Source organism: Geotrypetes seraphini, chromosome 5, assembly GCF_902459505.1.
Source record: "Geotrypetes seraphini chromosome 5, aGeoSer1.1, whole genome shotgun sequence".
In the NCBI taxonomy this organism is placed as follows: Eukaryota; Metazoa; Chordata; class Amphibia; order Gymnophiona; family Dermophiidae; genus Geotrypetes; species Geotrypetes seraphini.
This window is the reverse complement of record NC_047088.1, coordinates 236,536,061-236,555,062: the sequence shown is the minus strand read 5'-3', so window position 1 is coordinate 236,555,062 and position 19,002 is coordinate 236,536,061. Positions and strand designations below refer to the sequence as shown.

The 19,002-nt window shown below is 40.6% G+C and overlaps 1 protein-coding gene across 1 annotated transcript in view; it reads right to left on the bottom strand.

Moving 5' to 3' along the window:
* The window catches only part of ZRANB3 (zinc finger RANBP2-type containing 3), a 139,431-nt gene that overhangs the window by 53,751 nt on the left and 66,678 nt on the right, over window positions 1-19,002 (bottom strand). Inside the window, 2 exon segments of the mRNA XM_033943926.1 lie at window positions 10,676-11,165; window positions 15,636-15,788. Coding sequence (XP_033799817.1) covers window positions 10,676-11,165; window positions 15,636-15,788 — 643 coding nt within the window.

Below are 19,002 nucleotides of genomic sequence, written 5' to 3'. Positions count from 1 at the left end.
TATTTGCCCTCTTTCAAATGGTATAGAGCAGCGTCTCTCAAACTTTTTTAACTCCGGCACACTAAACGGAGCAAATGTTTTTTGTGGCACACTAAATGCAGCAAATGTTTTTCATGGCTGGAAAAAATTTCTGGGGAGAACATTGTTGCCTTTTGTAGTATACATGATTTTTTGCCCCTGTTTAAAGGTTTATGTGGGACAAACGACACGAACTTTTAGAAGGCGTATAACGGAACACAAGAGTTGCCTACACAATAATAAGTTACAAGCTCCCCTGGTGGTACACTGTCTCGAACAAAATCACAGTTTTGAAGATCTACGCTGTTTTGTTATAGATCACGTAAAAGAAGGAATTAATAATCGCCCTACTCAGCTTTTGCGAGCAGAGCAATTTTGGATTCACTTACTCAACAGTGAAGAACCTACGGGTTTGAACCAGAGATTGGATTGGAGTGCGTTTTATTGAAATAACATTAGAGTAATCATAATAACTTTTCCCTAACTTAATGTCAGAAAACGACAAGTATTTGCAAGAAAATACATCAAATCTTTCAGGTTTTATCATTTAGAAACTAAGAAAGAGAGAGAATAATAGGAAAACATCTACATAAACAACAAACTAATGATACAAACATAAAATTATGAACAACAGAAAACTGAAAAAGAGAAACACATTTAAACAAATGGTGGTTACATTCATATCTGTAATCACACATTTTATACCAACAAGACCATTTATGTTTGGTTCTTGTTCCTGTTTTGGTTCTGTTGGAGGTAATGAGATCTGTGTTTGTCAGATTTTTCTCAGCTGTCATTTCATTCACTTCCGGTGGTGACGTGTCCCACCGCGTAGATTTAAAAATCGTAACTTTGGAGCCGCCCCAGGGGAGCCATTTTTTGGACTTTTGAAGCGTTGCATACGCTCTTGATTAGGTACGTTTTAGCTCTGTTATATTAAAAAGTTAATTCATTGTGAAACTGCTAAGTTCCTGTGTTTTTTCTTTTTATTTTTGCAGACTAATCGGTCGGGTCACACCCTGATGTAGCCTGTCGGTGAAATGCTGGCCTCCGTCGGTGTGCCGATCAGCTCTAAGATAAGTGGTTGTTTTGCCTCTATCTATTTCAGCATTTATGTGAAGCACAGTTTATGGTTGAATTGCTCACTTTAACAAGAAGGTTTTGCCTATGAGGTTATCGCTCAACCACCTTTAAGATCCACCATTGTGGAGGTGGGAGGGCCCTTTCTGAGGCGTTTTCCTTCCTTTAGAGCAACAAAGATTTGATACTGTCTTCTCTTTTGCTTCTGCAATAATTTTATTTAGAACACCTTATGACCACATTTGTCTCCCATTGGAAGAGTTGCTTATACATACATTGGTTTCCAATACATCTGAGTTGTTTATAGCTATTTCATAGGAATTGAGAACATGGCATCCCATGGGTGGAACACAGGCTTTGGATTTACCACAGATTTTGTATCTGATTTACTTCAGCGACCATCTATTTTTCAATTTCCTGAAAGTTTTGGCACAGATACTACTTGGGCAGATTACATCACTGTGGCCAAAAAAATGGTGAGGGCTACCTTACACGGGGCTACTCTCTTAGAATATTGCAAAAAAGAGTATATCCCGAGGGGCCTTAGAGTCATCAAACCACCTACACTTTTCACAGATGACCCTGTTTTTCTTTCACAATGGGCCGGCATTCTCAATAAATGCTCTTTAGATTTGATGGTCCTTATAATAGAAAAAACCAGGGTCACTACAGAATCTATTCAATTTGATTTAGACACCAAATTGGGAGAATTGAAGAGTAGTTTGGCTCCTGAAACATATGAAAAGGAATTAGCTGAGACACAACGCAAGATTGAATCCTTCAAAATTAACTTGCAAAAAAATAAAATAAAAAAATTTAAAAGGGATGAGGATGACTACACCAACAAAAAAGTATACCCATGGCTTACAAATCCATCTAAGCAGAAATCTAAAGAATTTGAGTCTTCGGACCCTTCAGATGGAGGATCTCTTTCCAATTCAGAAGAAGATTTTTTAGAACAAGGACAACCGGGAGGATCCGGACAGCAAGGGACACGGGGAAAACCAAGAGGACGGAGCACAAAACGCCCGGGAACCAGGGCACAAACCAGGGGAAGAACCGGCAGGAACAAGTAGTGTTCAATCTTTCTACTTATCCCCTAAACCAGATGGAACTCTCTATTTTGTCTCGTGGTTTAACCTTTGTACCTGTTCAACCTCTTCAAACTTTTCAATTGAGGATTGACTTAGAGAGGTTTTTCAGGAAACTCCATCTAAAGGAATATTTCACCCAGTTTCCCCTTCAGGATTCTGATGACTCTATTGTCCGCAGAAAATCGACATGGGTTCCTCCCACTCCACCCAGTCCACATTTAACCCTGTATAAGGATTTAGTCATTAGAGATGTTAGAAGACAATGTGATAGGAAAACTTTTAGATACCAACCTTACAACTTATCCAAGGACGAGTTCATTACCTTGAAGAAACTGCAAGCCAACAAGGACATCAGGATCTGCAAAGCGGACAAAGGAGGAGCGGTGGTGGTGCTCAATATGGACCACTACAAGACGATGGTTTCACAACTTCTACAAGAACCAACAGATTATGTAGAACTTCAAGACGACCCTACTTCTCAATTGGCAATTCAAATTAGAGATTTCACTTTGGATGCCTTGGACAAAGGGATTCTAAATAAAAAAGAATTTGATTTTTTGAACATCGTTGAACCAAGAGTTCCAGTTTTCTACATTTTGCCGAAAATACATAAGGATTTGAGAAATCCTCCTGGACGTCCCATCGTGTCAAGCCGTGGCTCTATTTTAGAACCTCTGTCCACTTTTGTAGACACTTTTTTACGTCCTCTTGTATCAAAGGGTTTTTCATATCTAAGAGACTCTTCTCATTTTCTTTCCAAATTGAACGAGCTAAAGAACATCAAAGAGATTACTTATCTAGTGACATTTGATGTTAAGTCCTTATACACCATCATTCCTCAGAAGGAAGCTGTGAATATTATTAGTGATTTTTTGAACAACATTCCAACATCTCGGATCCCTGTGGACTTTGTGATTAAATTAATGTCTTTTGCTATGGAAAAAAACTATTTCAAATTTCAAGAAAAATTTTTTCAACAAGTCTCTGGGGTAGCCATGGGCGCGACCATGGCTCCCTCTGTAGCTAATCTGTTTATGCAGAATTTTGAAAACCGTTGGATAGTTTGTAATCCATTTTCCAATAAGACGACGATGTGGCTGCGTTTTATAGATGACGTTTTCGTCGTCTGGACAGGGACAAGAGAAGAACTTGATGAGTTTCATTTGTGGCTTAATTCTAGACATCCTAAAATAGAATTTAGCATGACATGCCATTCACATGAGATCTCTTTTTTGGATGTCACGATTCTCAAGAACAAGGATACTATTAATACTACAGTATTCAGAAAAGCCACCGACAGAAACACTTTTCTTGATTTTACCAGTAATCATCCTTTGCCGCTGAAACGCAGCCTCCCTACATCTCAGTTTTTCAGATATCGTCGCCTTTGTTCAGAAATATCTGACTACAAGTCACAAAGTAAACATCTGTACACGAGGCTAAAAACTAGGGGTTATCCAGAGCATATTCTTAGAAAAGCTTATAAGCGAGCAAAGTATTTAAACAGGGACCTTCTGTTTCTTCCTAGAGATAAAACCACAGATGATAATACAGCTACATGTATTCTACAATATTCCCCGAGTATGAATGGGATTTCTAAGATCCTGAGGAAACATTGGGAATTTTTGACAGCACATCCCACACACACAGAAACTCATCTTCGCATAGCATTTACTAGACAGAAGAATTTAAAAGAATTACTAAGTCCTGCTACCATCGATTTTGTTTCATTTCAAATGAAAGGCTTAAGCACTGAACCAACAGGACACTTCAAATGTGGGAAATGTTTAACATGTGCCATTACAGCAGAGTTTTCAGAACATTTTGTACATCCAGGCACAGGAAAAATTTATAAGTTTAAACATCTAACCTCATGCTCCACAACTTTTGTAGTATACATGATTTTTTGCCCCTGTTTAAAGGTTTATGTGGGACAAATGACACGAACTTTTAGAAGGCGTATAACGGAACACAAGAGTTGCCTACACAATAATAAGTTACAAGCTCCCCTGGTGGTACACTGTCTCGAACAAAATCACAGTTTTGAAGATCTACGCTGTTTTGTTATAGATCACGTAAAAGAAGGAATTAATAATCGCCCTACTCAGCTTTTGCGAGCAGAGCAATTTTGGATTCACTTACTCAACAGTGAAGAACCTACGGGTTTGAACCAGAGATTGGATTGGAGTGCGTTTTATTGAAATAACATTAGAGTAATCATAATAACTTTTCCCTAACTTAATGTCAGAAAACGACAAGTATTTGCAAGAAATTACATCAAATCTTTCAGGTTTTATCATTTAGAAACTAAGAAAGAGAGAGAATAATAGGAAAACATCTACATAAACAACAAACTAATGATACAAACATAAAATTATGAACAACAGAAAACTGAAAAAGAGAAACACATTTAAACAAATGGTGGTTACATTCATATCTGTAATCACACATTTTATACCAACAAGACCATTTATGTTTGGTTCTTGTTCCTGTTTTGGTTCTGTTGGAGATAATGAGATCTGTGTTTGTCAGATTTTTCTCAGCTGTCATTTCATTCACTTCCGGTGGTGACGTGTCCCACCGCGTAGATTTAAAAATCGTAACTTTGGAGCCGCCCCAGGGGAGCCATTTTTTGGACTTTTGAAGCGTTGCATACGCTCTTGATTAGGTACGTTTTAGCTCTGTTATATTAAAAAGTTAATTCATTGTGAAACTGCTAAGTTCCTGTGTTTTTTCTTTTTATTTTTGCAGACTAATCGGTCGGGTCACACCCTGATGTAGCCTGTCGGTGAAACGCTGGCCTCCGTCGGTGTGCCGATCAGCTCTAAGATAAGTGGTTGTTTTGCCTCTATCTATTTCAGCATTTATGTGAAGCACAGTTTATGGTTGAATTGCTCACTTTAACAAGAAGGTTTTGCCTATGAGGTTATCGCTCAACCACCTTTAAGATCCACCATTGTGGAGGTGGGAGGGCCCTTTCTGAGGCGTTTTCCTTCCTTTAGAGCAACAAAGATTTGATACTGTCTTCTCTTTTGCTTCTGCAATAATTTTATTTAGAACACCTTATGACCACATTTGTCTCCCATTGGAAGAGTTGCTTATACATACATTGGTTTCCAATACATCTGAGTTGTTTGTACCTAGCATATGTGACACCCAAGGCCTTCATTTTTTGACACCCCCCATCTGTATGAAAAACATGATTTTTAGTAACAAGCCACATGTCATACAAGAGTGTACCTAGGAAAAGGCAGCATCTTACATATTGCAGTGAGCAGTACATCAAAACACCCATTGTAAAACTAAACAAGCCAGACTAGTACAGATCAATCCTACACAGTCAATTCTAACTGAAAACCATGTCTTTCGAACACACAGAATACACCTTCCCCTAGTATGGAATATATAATCACAAACTAACCCCTCTCCCTTTTACAAAACTGTAATGTGGTTTTTAGCCATAGTGGTAACAGCTCAAACTCTCATAGAATTCTGAGCAATTACCACCATGGCCGGTGCTAAAAAAACGCTCTACAGTTTTGTAAAAGGGGGGATAAAATAGAAAAACGTAGACAAAGGTTAAATTGAACCACCAAGAAGTTGGACTCTGCATAAAATGCAACACCACAGAAACAGCGATTCATCTCCCCTAAAGCAAAAAAATAAATTGTCTTCTCTGGTTTCTGCTTTCCTCATAGTCTTGTCACTCTCTTCCTTTCATCCACTGTCTACCCTCTCTCTGCCCCTTCTATATGGCATCTTCTCTCCCTGTATTCCCCTTCCATCTCTCCCTTTACCCATATTATTCTGGCATCCATCTTCTTCCCTTCCCTCCTCCAATGGTCTGGCATCTCTCTCCTCTTCTTCCCTTCCCTCTCCCACACCCCCATGGTCTGCCATTTCACTCTCTCCTCTCCCTTCCCCCCACTTCCATCAGCATTTGCCCCCTTTCTTTCCCTCCAACCCAATTCCATCCAGTATCCTTCCCCCTTATGTCTCTCTCTCCTTTCCCTGCTATCAATTCCATCAGCATCTGCCCCCTTTCTCTCCCTCCATCACCCTTCCATACCACCCTGACCCCCTTTTTCCTCCCTCCACCACCCTTCTATGCTCCTCTCTCCTTCCAAACCAGCAAGGTCCCATGATGACTGCTTCTGTTGCCTCTGCCTCTGGAAGATGTAAGTGACGTTGGAAGGGGTGGGCCGGCAGACGCAGGGAGTTGTGTCAAGGTTCCGCAATGACTGCAGCTGCCGTTCCACCCCTTCCAACGTCACTTACGTCTTCCGGAGGCAGAGGCCGCAAATGCAATCATTGTGGGACCTTCCTGCACTTCAGTGCGGTTGCTGACTCTGCTTCGGAATAAGTACGGCAGCCGCACTGAGATGCAGGTGCCATTTAGAGCAGCTCGGAAGGTTCTGGATCCAGCCGGCTGTGTACCCCCCTAGGGCTGGTACCTGGGGCGGTCTGCCATTGTATGAGGGGACCAAAAATAATAAAAAGAATGGATAACTTGACCGATTTAGACATGTCATACAATTATAACCACAAAAATACATCATAAAATGTAATTCTAAACTCAAAAGACTCCAGATGAAAAGCAGACTATAGAAAGGAAACCAGAAAAGACCAAACCCATAGTACTAAGATCCAAATGCTAAAATCAGACATATCCATTATGAAGAGACGTATGGATCACCGCTAATTATAACGAGTGAGTCTTTAAAATATGAGACGGTAACGGATAGCCAGACCTGGTGGACGGAAGTGACAAATACTGGAGACAAAACCAGAGCACCGTGATGAAACTTGAATGGAAATATGGATACCTATTTAAACTTTTGAGCAAAATTGCGATGCGAACATGTCATAGAAAAGAATAAATAATGTGTAAACTAAAAACCAAGAACAACATATTGTAACACTGAACTCAGAATTAATGAAATAACATGCTAAAAGAACTTAATCCCCCCCCCTAAAATAGGGCATATACACACTTAAAATGATGGCTGGTTACAAACAGTATGCCTAGACTATATAGATCTAAACAGGGCAAAAGTAAACGTATGGGAAATGAACAGCTGATAATACAGAGTGTATCTTGAATACATAAGCCAATAGTAGCTCAAAGACCGGGTAGATGAAAAGTGAAACCTGGGAAAGATCTAAATTATTGTTCAAATGAGCTTCTATTAAAACCAAAGAATAAAACCACAGTAAAAAAGGGAGAGTAAAATGGACTTACCGAAAAGGTCTCTGCACTGATGAGATAAACTTGTACGAAGAATAAAAGTGAACACACGACTGTGGGGCTATGATATTTGATCCGTTGAAAGAGGCGACAAAAAAGTGTCGGCAGTGGATTGGATGCACACTGATAGGGGAGGGGCATCGGGCTGTTAAAAAAGGCTGTTTTAATAAATAAATGAAAATACTGGTGAAAAACTAAATAAAAAACCAAAACCATGCTAAAATGCCAAACCTGATTGCAAGTGGTAGTGAAAGTAGCATAAGGCACCCGTAGTACTGTTAGTGTCAGAGCTGCATAGAATAAAGAACCGTGCTGTACATGAGGAGAAAAAAGAAAGAATGAGGTGATAAGATGTAAAGTGCTGGCCCCTCACTGCACCACTTGATAAAACTAAGGAGCGATGTTCTAGAGCAGGGGTGCCCACACTTTTTGGGCTTGCGAGCTACTTTTAAAATAACCAAGTCAAAATGATCTACCAACAATAAAATTTTTAAAAACACAAAGCACACTGTACGCATAGAAAATGTTAATTATCATTCCTATTCCGGGGTTTTTTCAAAGAGGTCAAGGCAGATGACTCTATGCACTGTCACCTCAGTAACAACCATAGAAAAATAGACAAATATACCCCCTCCCTTTTTACTAAACCACGATGGAAATTTTTAGCGCAGGGAGCTGCGCTGAATGCCCAGCGCTGCTCTCAACGCTCATAGGCTCCCTGCGCTAAAAAACACTATTGCGGTTTAGTAAAAGGGGACCATAGTATAAAATATAGACAGCAGATATAAATTCAGACATTTTGATCACTAAATTTAAAATAAAATCATTTTTCCTACCTTGTCTGGTGATTTCATGAGTCTCTGGTTGCACTTTCTTCTTCTGACTGTGCATCCAATCTTTCTTCTCTTCTTTCAGCCTGTATGCTTCCTCTCCTCCAGACTTCATTCCCTCCCCAAACTTTTTCTTCCTCTCTCCCTGCCCTTTCTTTCTTTCTCTCTTCATGCCCCCTTTCTTTTTTTCTGTTTCTCTTCTTTCCTTCTGTCTCCCTGCCTGCCCTCTTTCTTTCTTTTTCCTTGCCCTCCCCCAAGCCACTGCTAATGCTAAGAAATGCAAGGCCATGCATATGGGCTGCAAAAACCCGAAGGAATGGTACAGTTTAGGGTGTGAAGAACTTATGTGCACGACAGAAGAGTGGGACTTGGGTGTGATTGTATGTGATGATCTTAAGGTGGCCAAATAGATTGAAAAGGTAATGGCGAAAGCTAGAAGGATGCTGGGTTGCATAGGGAGAGGTATGGCCAGTAGGAAAAAGGAAGTATCGATGCCCCTGTATAAGACCCTGGTGAGGCAAACAAAAAATTCTAGAAAAACTACCAAAAATATAATCCAATCAAACACAAAAATATTGGTAGTACCCTATATGTAACTCTCAGAGGAATTCACTAATTGTGAATAAAACGATGATAACAATAATAATGAATGATAAAGGAAGAATACTAAATGAGACGCCTCAGTATGGGCCTTGGTTAAACATGGGCAACTTTCATGGCCCGGGCAGAAAACTCAGTGGTTAAAAGCTACAGCCTCAGAACCCTGAGGCTGTGGGTTCAAACCCACACTGCTCTTTGTGACCCTGGGCAAGTCACTTAATCCCCCCATTGCCCCAGGTACATTAGACAGATTGTGAGCCCACCGGGACAGACAAGGAAAAATGCTCAAGTACCTGAATAAACTCATGTAAACTGTTCTGAGCTCTCCTGGGAGAACAGTGTAGAAACTGAATGAATAAAATAAATAAATTAAAAACCCTAATGCGGCTTGATAACAGGGGGCCTAAATGCTTAATACAATAATCCAGAGCAAGAACGGGCTACTGGGCTTGATGGACCATCGGTATGACCCAATAAGGCTATTCTTATGCATACTTTTTTTCTGACATAGATCTCAAAATTTTTGGCTGGGATCTATCATAGAAACAGAAACATAGAAAAAGACGGCAGAAAAGGGCTATAGCCCACCAAGTCTGCCCATTCCAAATACCCGCCCCCCTGATTTCACCCCCTTAGAGATCCCATGTGAATATCCCATTTTCTCTTAAAATCCGACACGCTGCTGGCCTCAATCACCTGCAGGGGGAGATTGTTCCAATGATCCACCACTCTTTCGGTGAAGAAGTATTTTCTGGAGTCGCTATGAAACTTCCCTCCCCTGATTTTAAGCGGATGCCCTCTGGTGGTCGAGGGTCCCATGAGGTAGAAGATATCCTCTTCCGACTCGATACGGCCCGTGATGTACTTAAACGTTTCAATCATGTCACCCCTCTCTCTTCGTTCTTCAAGTAAGTACAGCCTCAGTTTATTCAGTCTTTCTTCATACTTGAGATCCTTGAGCCCTAAGACCATCCTAGTGGCCATTCACTGAACCGACTCGATTCTCAGCACATCCTTCCGGTAGTGTGGTCTCCAGAATTGAACACAATACTCCAAATGAGGCCTCACCATGGACCTGTATAGCGGCATCATGACTTCAGGTCTCCTGCTGACAAAACCTCTACGGATACAACCCATCATGTTTTTCAGATGTGTGATTTTGAGAATCTTAAATTTTGGTTCATATACATAACTGAGAACTAAGTAGTTTCTATCTACCCTTTGATTGGTGTATGAAAAATGAGACAATCTTTAATTGTGTTTTTCGTAATATACCCTCTGAATAGAAACGAAAGCAGTACGGTTCTGACTATAAGCCATATTTGCTGCTATGGAAACTGAACTTCCACTACTGTCCAATGAATTTGCATCCTGCTGACACTAATCAACAATAACTTTTTGTGCCAAATTAATATAATTTAAAAAGAGCTATGAGAAATGTATTACAGAAATTTGCCCTTTTCAGTTTTAGAAGGATATCAACTTTACAGATCCATGCCCATACAAAATTAGTATTATCTATACCAGGGCTGCCCAAGTCCGGTCCTCGAGATCTACTGGCAGACCAGGTTTTCAGGATATCCACAATGAATATGCATGAGAGAGATATTTGCATACCAAGAAGGCAGTGCAGGAAAATCTATCTCATGCATATTCATTGTGGATATCCAGAAAACCTGATCTGCCAGTAGATCTCGAGGACCGGACTTGGGCAGCCCTGATATATACAATCTGAAAGGGCAGATACTCCCATATGCTACTATAAAACAGTTTTCAAACTTTCAAGCCGACTATGCTGTACTCACCACTGCTGTCCCGAAGACTCTCACACATTTCACAATAAGGTAACAATAAGCTATTAGTGTATGTACAAACGGTACAATTCCAGTATTTTTCAGAAAGCTCCATTTTATTTGAAATAGGTGGTGTGCCTTCACCGAGTTCTTGAGACTGTAGTTGTTTCAACATGGAGCTACTTTTGCTGGAGCAAGATTTCCTTTTAAACATATTGGCATTGCTTGGCGTTTGCATGCCTACGGATCTGATTTTTTTTGCTTGAGGTTCAGTGTCATTTTCACAGAGAATGGCATCAATGTCAATTATTTCCCTGCCCTCTTGGTTGCTTTCAGTGTCTTTTTCTGGTACAGGTTTAGAAGTTGTTTCATAATTCTCTGTCTGAGGACATTCTGAGTTGAAACTTGGTGACGAACCACAAGTAATCCTTTTACGCTTTTTCTCTGCATCCGATTTAGGCGAGAAGAACGAACGAATATCATGTTGCTTTTCTTTCTCAAACTAGGAGACAAAGAAATAAGCATACTGTTAATATAAAACCTCAACCAAAAATACTACATCTATTTTTAATATTTCTTCAAGTGAAACACTGAGATTCTTTTGCCTGCTACTGTTTTCAATATCTAATTACACAGCTGACCTGAAATATTCACAGAAACCATGGAGAGTGATCAAACTAAGATTTATAGAAATACTCAAGAGATGTTGAAACTCTATAAGGAAGGCTGGAAAACCTCCCTTGGGTGAAGAGTTCACCTTCCAGTCATTGTTATTTTATAAAAAACTTTGATCACTAACTCCAAATGGTAGTGTTTGGATCAATTCAAAGGTTTAAAATAGTATCTTCTTTGCTGATATAATTGCTGGCGGTTTTGAAGTTTCAGAATTTATCCCACCAACTTTTCAGCAGCGAACTGCTTAATTATCAGTCACGAGTTTACAACTATCAACCTTACTTATCCAGGAGCCTGTTTTGAAAATTACTACTCGGGTCCCCTGAGGCAGGGAATGAAACAGGGCCACGTTGGGACCCCTCAATCCTGCTGAAGTTAAGTGCAAATTGCTTTCTATATAATATGCAGTGATTTTCAATTATACCAGCAAAGAAAATACTATTTTAAACCTTTGAATTGAGCCAAACACTACCATTTGGAGTTAGTGATCAAAGTTTTTTATAAAATAACAATGACTGGAAGGTGAACTCTTCACCCAAGGGAGGTTTTCCAGCCTTCCTTATAGAGTTTCAACATCTCTGAGTATTTTTATAAATCTTAGTTTGATCACTCTCCATGGGTTCTGTGAATATTTCAGGTCAGCTGTGTAATTAGATATTATTAGCCTTTTTCTGACCTTGAGTTTACACTCAATATCCCTGAATATACTACAGTAAATTGCTACTGTTTTCAAGCAAATAACATTACGTATATTCATATTAATATACAAAAAGCAACAAATAGTGATTAAAAAATACATAGTCACATTGTTTTTATTAGACCAGCTTGCTCTTGCAGTGATTTTTGCATTAAAACTCTAATAAAGGAAAAATATCCATCTTCAATGAGAAAAATGAACTACAGGAGTAATCAAGTTTTCAAACCTGAAATGCAACATTCAAAAACATTTCTAGCCTATGTGGCATGAATAACTTGGAATGTGGAATTATATAACACTAGGAATTTTTAAATGAGACAAGCTAGCAACTTTCTTCCCCATATAATAGTGATGATAAGTGGATCTGGATCTGCCAGGGGTTTCTCTTGATTTAGTTCAGCTGATTAAGCGAATTCCAGAGATTTCTGTTAGTGTGTAGTTGATAGAATGTCAATTCAGGGTTTGGAATTATGCATATTTTACTCAGGATCGAGTCTATAAATTGGGTTATATGGGTTCCCCAGTTTGCAAGCTGCTGGGCATTGCATAGGAGGCACGCTCAGGACAGTTCGAGTGAAGCATGGCGCCTATTTTGAGGGCAGATCTAGGTGGTTTACACACTAATCAGAAAAGCAGAAAAGAATTCCAGATTCAAATTGGACAGAGGCGGGCATATAGGGCATTCAGACTATAATAAGGTAGGGAGAAGGACACGTCATGTAGACAGAGGGGATCATGGAGGCAATGGGGTGATCTGTCCACCCGAACCCACCTCACAAAGGGCTCCTTTTACGAAGGTGCACTAGCGTTATTAGTGCGCTAGCCGAAAAACTACTGCCTGCTCAAGAGGAGGCGGTAGTGGCTAGCGCGCGCTATTCTGCGTGTTAAGGCCCTAACGCACCTTCATAAAAGGAGCCCTAAAAGTCTTAATAAGGTAACGTGTTTTCAACAGGGTCTTAAACTGACTGAAAGACATCTCTGCTTAAAGTACAGCTGAATGATCATTTCATAACTTTGGGGTTAAGAAATAGAAAGCTGTGTGCCTTGTGGATTATAGGTGGGACTATCTAATGGATGGCAGAACTATCCGTCCCCTACACCTAATCTTTAGCAACCATAATGTTTATGTTTATAATGTCCAAACCTTCAATCTAGCTACAATTTCTGCAAGATTTGTGCTAGTATTATATGAAATACTGAATGTATATGTCACTTGTTGTTTATTCAATATAGATATATTAAATTAGGTCTATGCTGTAACTCTATTGTGAATTCTTCACCTGCAGCACATGTCATATTATATATACTCAATCTCTAAGCAATATTCATTTTTTAATTGTGTGGACTTTTGGACTGCATCCAGGCATGATATTGCCGGTTGCTAAACTCTTCGTGAGTCCAATCTTTATTGAAGTTTATAAAATGTAGAGCCACTAAAAGGAATATTTGTATTTATATATTTTTTTATCTTTTAGACTTTTTAAATTTAAGAAGAAGTTGCCTCCGCTGAGGCAGACCAGAGGTCCATCTCGCCCAGCGGTCCGTCCCGCGGCGGCCCATCAGGCCCATTGCCTGAGCAATGGTCCCAGACTATCCCTATAACCTACCTCTAATCCTATCTGTACCCCTCAATTCCTTTATCCTCTAAGAACCTATCCAAACCTTCTTTGAAGCCTTGTAACGTGCTCCGGCCTATCACAGCCTCCGGAAGCCCGTTCCATGTGTCCACCACCCTCTGAGTGAAAAAGAACTTTCTGGCATTTGTTTTAAACCTGTCCCCTTTTAATTTCACCGAGTGCCCCCTTGTACTTGTGGTTCCCCATAATCTAAAAAATCTGTCCCTGTCTACTTTTTCTATACCCTTCAGGATCTTGAAGGTTTCTATCATGTCTCCTCTAAGTCTCCGCTTTTCCAGGGAGAACAGCCCCAGCTTTTTCAGTCTGTCAGTATATGAGAGGTTTTCCATACCCCTTATCAGCTTAGTTGCTCTTCTCTGGACTCCCTCAAGTACCGCCATGTCCTTCTTGAGGTACGGCGACCAGTACTGGACACAGTACTCCAGATGCGGTCGCACCATTGCACGATACAGTGGCAGGATGACCTCTTTGTCCTGGTCGTGATACCCTTCTTAATGATACCCAACATTTTGTTTGCTTTTCTTGAGGCTGTGGCGCACTGTGCCGACGCTTTCAAAGATGTGTCTACCATCACTCCCAGGTCTCTTTCAAGGTTACTTACCCTTAGCAGTGATCCTCCCATTCTGTAGCTGAACATCGGGTTCTTTTTCCCTACATGCATGACCTTGCATTTCCCTACGTTAAAGTTCATTTGCCATTTTTTGGCCCATTCTTCTAGCGTCGTTAGGTCCCTTTGCAGATCTTCGCAGTCTTCCATGGTTTCAACCCTAGGGTAGAGTTTGGTGTCATCCGCAAATTTAATAACTTCGCAATTTGTTCCCGCCTCCAGGTCATTAATGAATATATTGAACAGGAGCGGTCCCAGCACCGACCCCTGCGGAACTCTGCTCGTGACCCCATGCCAGTCCGAGTAATGGCCCTTCACTCCAACCCTCTGTTTCCTGTCTGCCAGCCAGTTTTTGATCCATCGGTGGACCTCCCCTTGCACCCCGTGTTTCCACAGCTTTTTAATTTATAAGTCTTTTTCTCTAATGTTGTTAATAAGAGAACTTCACTTAGCTTAGTAGTGTTCAGTTCTTTTTTTCAGCTCTCCATGCCTGGATGCAGTCCGAAAGTCCACACAATTAAAAAATGAATACTGCTTAGAGATTAAGTATATATAATATGACATGTGCTGCAGGTGAAGAAGTCACAATAGCGTTACAGCATAGACCTAATCTAGTATTATATGAAAACATATAAATGCCTTAAAATAGAAGTCTCTCTGCCCTAGGCGACTGTTTATAAAATTCTCCCTAAATGTCTAGTCAATAGTACATACTGTAAACAGCTTCAAGTTTTTATTGTCTTACTTGATCATAATCAGCCAGCAAATTAGAAGGTACCAGGTACCATATTCTCTCTAATAATCATCCGAGCAATCATCAGAAACACTGCAATAAATGGCATTGATCTCCTCCACCCTCCCCTCTCTTCTTACCTCGCCTTGAGGTTATGGTGCTAAGACGGTATGGGGCCTTGAGCATCTGCGCATGCTCAAAGTCTTGCACCAGCGTAACCCCATAACCTCGAGATGAAGAAAGATCTGGCTGTTTTGGTGGGGGAAGGGGGTATGGAGGGTGGAGAAAAGAAATGCCAAGTGAAGGGGGAGGGCAATTATTAGAAGAATCTTAGCTTGGTTTTAAAACCAAATTTTCCATGGCTTGGGGGTCCTGAAGCAAGGGGGGGGGGCGGGCAATTACTGTAAGTAGACTATTATTAGAGAGACTACGTTAACTACGATAAACTCATATAAAATATCTACAAACCTCATCATTTCCTAGCTGAGAAAAGTATTTACAACAGAATGAAGCTTGATCTGCATCCCTGAAGGAAATACAAATGACTATGCATTTTTTCAAGAATGATCAAGATTAATTTTTATGAAAATTATAGAGAAAAAGAAATGCGATACTAGTCTTACATGGGTGAATAACATGTCCTCGTTAATCTCTTCAAGATCTTCATTTGGCGTCCAGCTTTTCGCAAAACTTAGAAAATCCCACTTTGATTTATTATCTTCATCAGCCTGTATTTTTTCCTTCTTTCCATTTAATGTATTACCTGTAACATTTGCCTGCAAGTTGATAAATGCACAACATAAGTCGCTGGATTTCACACTTAAGAACATAAGAAATGCCTCTACTGGGTCAGACCTGAGGTCCATCGTGCCCAGCAGTCCGCTCACGCGGTGGCCCAACAGGTCTAGGACCTGTGCAGTAATCCTCTATCTGTACCCCTCTATTCCCTTTTCCAGCAGAAAGTTGTCCAATCCCTCTTGAACCCTATCACGCCCTCTGGAAGCGCATTCCAGGTGTCCACCACACGCTGGGTAAAGAAGAACTTCCTAGCATTCGTTCTGAATCTGTCCCCTTTCAACTTTTCTGAATGCCCTCTTGTTCTTTTATTTTTTGAAAGTGTGAAGAATCTGTCCCTCTCTACTCTCTCTATGCCCTTCATGATCTTGTAAGTCTCTATCATATCCCCTCTAAGTCTTCTCTTCTCCAGGGAAAAAAGTCCCAATTTTTCCAATCTCTCAGCGTATGAAAGGTTTTCCATCCCTTTTATCAGACGTGTCGCTCTCCTCTGAACCCTCTCGAGTATCGCCATATCCTTCTTAAGGTACGGCGACCAATATTGGACGCACCATCGCTCGATACAATGGCAAGATAACTTCTTTCGTTCTGGTTGCAATACCCTTTTTGATGATACCTAGCATTCTATTTATATTCAACTGTTAATGCTTGGAAATGGAAGAGAACACAAATCCTTGTGTTTAGATCAGGGGTGTCAAACTCAATGACATAAGGGGCCAAAATCAAGAACACAGGCTTAACCCCTCTTTCACTAAGGTGCGCTAACTGATTAGCACGCGCTAATCGCTAAGGTGTCCATGGACTAACATGCAAGTTAGCATTTAGCACGCTAAATCGATTAGCACATGCTAATCGTTTAGCGAATCGTAGTAAAAGAGGGCCTAAGTCGTAGGCCAAATTTTTCATTAAGATACTTAAGGGTCCTTTTATTAAGGTACGCTAACCGATTTAGTGAGCGCTAAATGCGAACCTTAATAAAATGACCCCTTAGTCTTAGTAGAAGTATAGGGTTACAACCTCTCCAACCCCAACCTGCTCTGTGATGTAAACAAAATAAATAAAAAAGACTTTTCCTCTCTCTTTTAGGTCCTAGTTCACGCTCGCTGTCTAACACCAGCTCTGGCAGGATACACATTTCAAATCTGACATATTGTAATCACAAAACAGAAAATAAAATTATTTTTTCTACCTTTTGTTGTCTGGTCATTATTCAAATCATGTTGGTCCCAGGCTCTGGTTTCTGTTTGTTGTTTGATAACTCACTTGCTAGATTCTCCTGCCCATTTATCGTTTTCTTCTTTCTCTGTGCTAACCATCCATCTTCCATCTCTGTCCTTCCCTTCCATTTCCCTTCCCTCTCCCGGAGATCTGACATCTTTCCTTTTTTTCATCTCCATCCCCGCAGCAATGGACCCCACCATCCCCAGATCCACCATCTCTCCTTTTCTCAACTACCCTTTCATCCAGCATCTCTCCCTCCTTTCCCACCACCCCAGGGTCCACCATCTCTCCCTTTCTCTTCCAAACTACCCTCCTATGCAGTATCTCTATCCCCCCTCCATACCATCCCATGTGTCCAACTTCTCTCCCTTTTTGTTCCTACCATCCTTCTACCCTATTGTCCACCATCTCCCTCTCCTCTGTTTCGACCCATTATTTCTTCCCCTCCCCCCCTCAGTCCGGCATATGCATGTCTCTTTGGACCTCTCCATCCTTCCCTGTGTGTACTTCTACACCAGGGCCTGTCCCCCATCCCAAAGGCCTGCATGTTTTTCCCCCTTCTTCTTCCCAGTCTCACCTTTGAGATTTGGCCCGCCATTCCTTTGCTCCCTCCATCCCGACTTCCCGGTCTCCTCTTCAAAGCAGCCTGCAAAGGATCGCCGGTTGGCTGTAGCGAACCTAGCAGGTAGCCACGGTCCCGCCCCTCCTCTGATATATGGGATTGCGGCAGAGGGAGCATGATGAGGAGGTCGACGGCAGCCTCCTAGGTTCGCTACAGCCGACCAGCGATCCTTTGCAGGCTGCTTTGAAGAGCAGACCGAGAAGTCGGGATAGAGGGAGGGAAGGAACGGTGGGCCAAATCTTGGGCCAAATTTGGCACGCAGGCCTGAGTTTAGATTGAGAACATCAAAATCAGAGATGTTTTCATTAATAAAGGATGAAAAATTATGCTGAAGGACCCAGTAAGATTGCTGGATCAGGGCTTTCAACCCCTGGGCTGGCTGGAGATGATACAAAGGCAGTGGGAGTCTACACAAAATAAAGCATTCTACTTTGCAGTTCCAAACCTATGGAATCATTTGCCCCAAGATTTACGATTAGAGGAAAAATTCACATCTTTTAAAACTATGTAAAAAAATGTGATGTTTTTTTTAAAAAAGCATTCGGACAAGATTCAATCCAATCTGAATTAACCTATGTTTTTAAAATGATTTTTGGGTCCTCAGTCAGCAGTCCTATGAAATCTTAATATTATATTATTATTTTATTTAGGAGTGAATGTTATCCTGTATGTTTGTTGTTGTGTGAGTTAGGTCTATTCTATCTAACAATGGAGTTCTTTTTAAAATTTTGTTTTATTTGATAATTATCATGTAAACCGCTTGCACCAGTAAAATGAACGAGATGTATAACAAGATTAATAAACCATAACCATAACCCTTTGAGAAAGCTGTGACTATTGAATAAAAATGCTGTTGCAATGATCAGAACGAGGGCCCGTGGTTTTAGTTCCAAAACAAGCCATGATACCTGGACTCTGGAATAGGATGGTATTGCAATGACTCACAGTATGTTGGAGGAGGAGGAAGATAAAAAAGAAAAATCCTTGTACGTATAGTACCAGGAACATTGCAAGCCATCAGTGTGCCCTTTGAGGCATACTCTCAAATAGGAACATAAGAAGAGCCTTACTGGGTCAGACCAATGGTCCATCTAGCCCAGTAGCCTGTCCCACGGTGGCCAATCCAGAACCTGGCAAAAATCCAGAGTAGCAATATTCCATAACATAGCAAACATAACATAACAAATTTCATTTATATACTGCAGTAACCTCTCAGTTCAACAGTTAACAACAATCAAGAGACTATACAAGCACAGTGTATTATAATCACATTCAGAATAATTTGTCAAATAAGTAGGTCTTCAGCATTTTTCTAAAGGAAAGATAGGAGATGGAGTTTGTTATTAGGACAG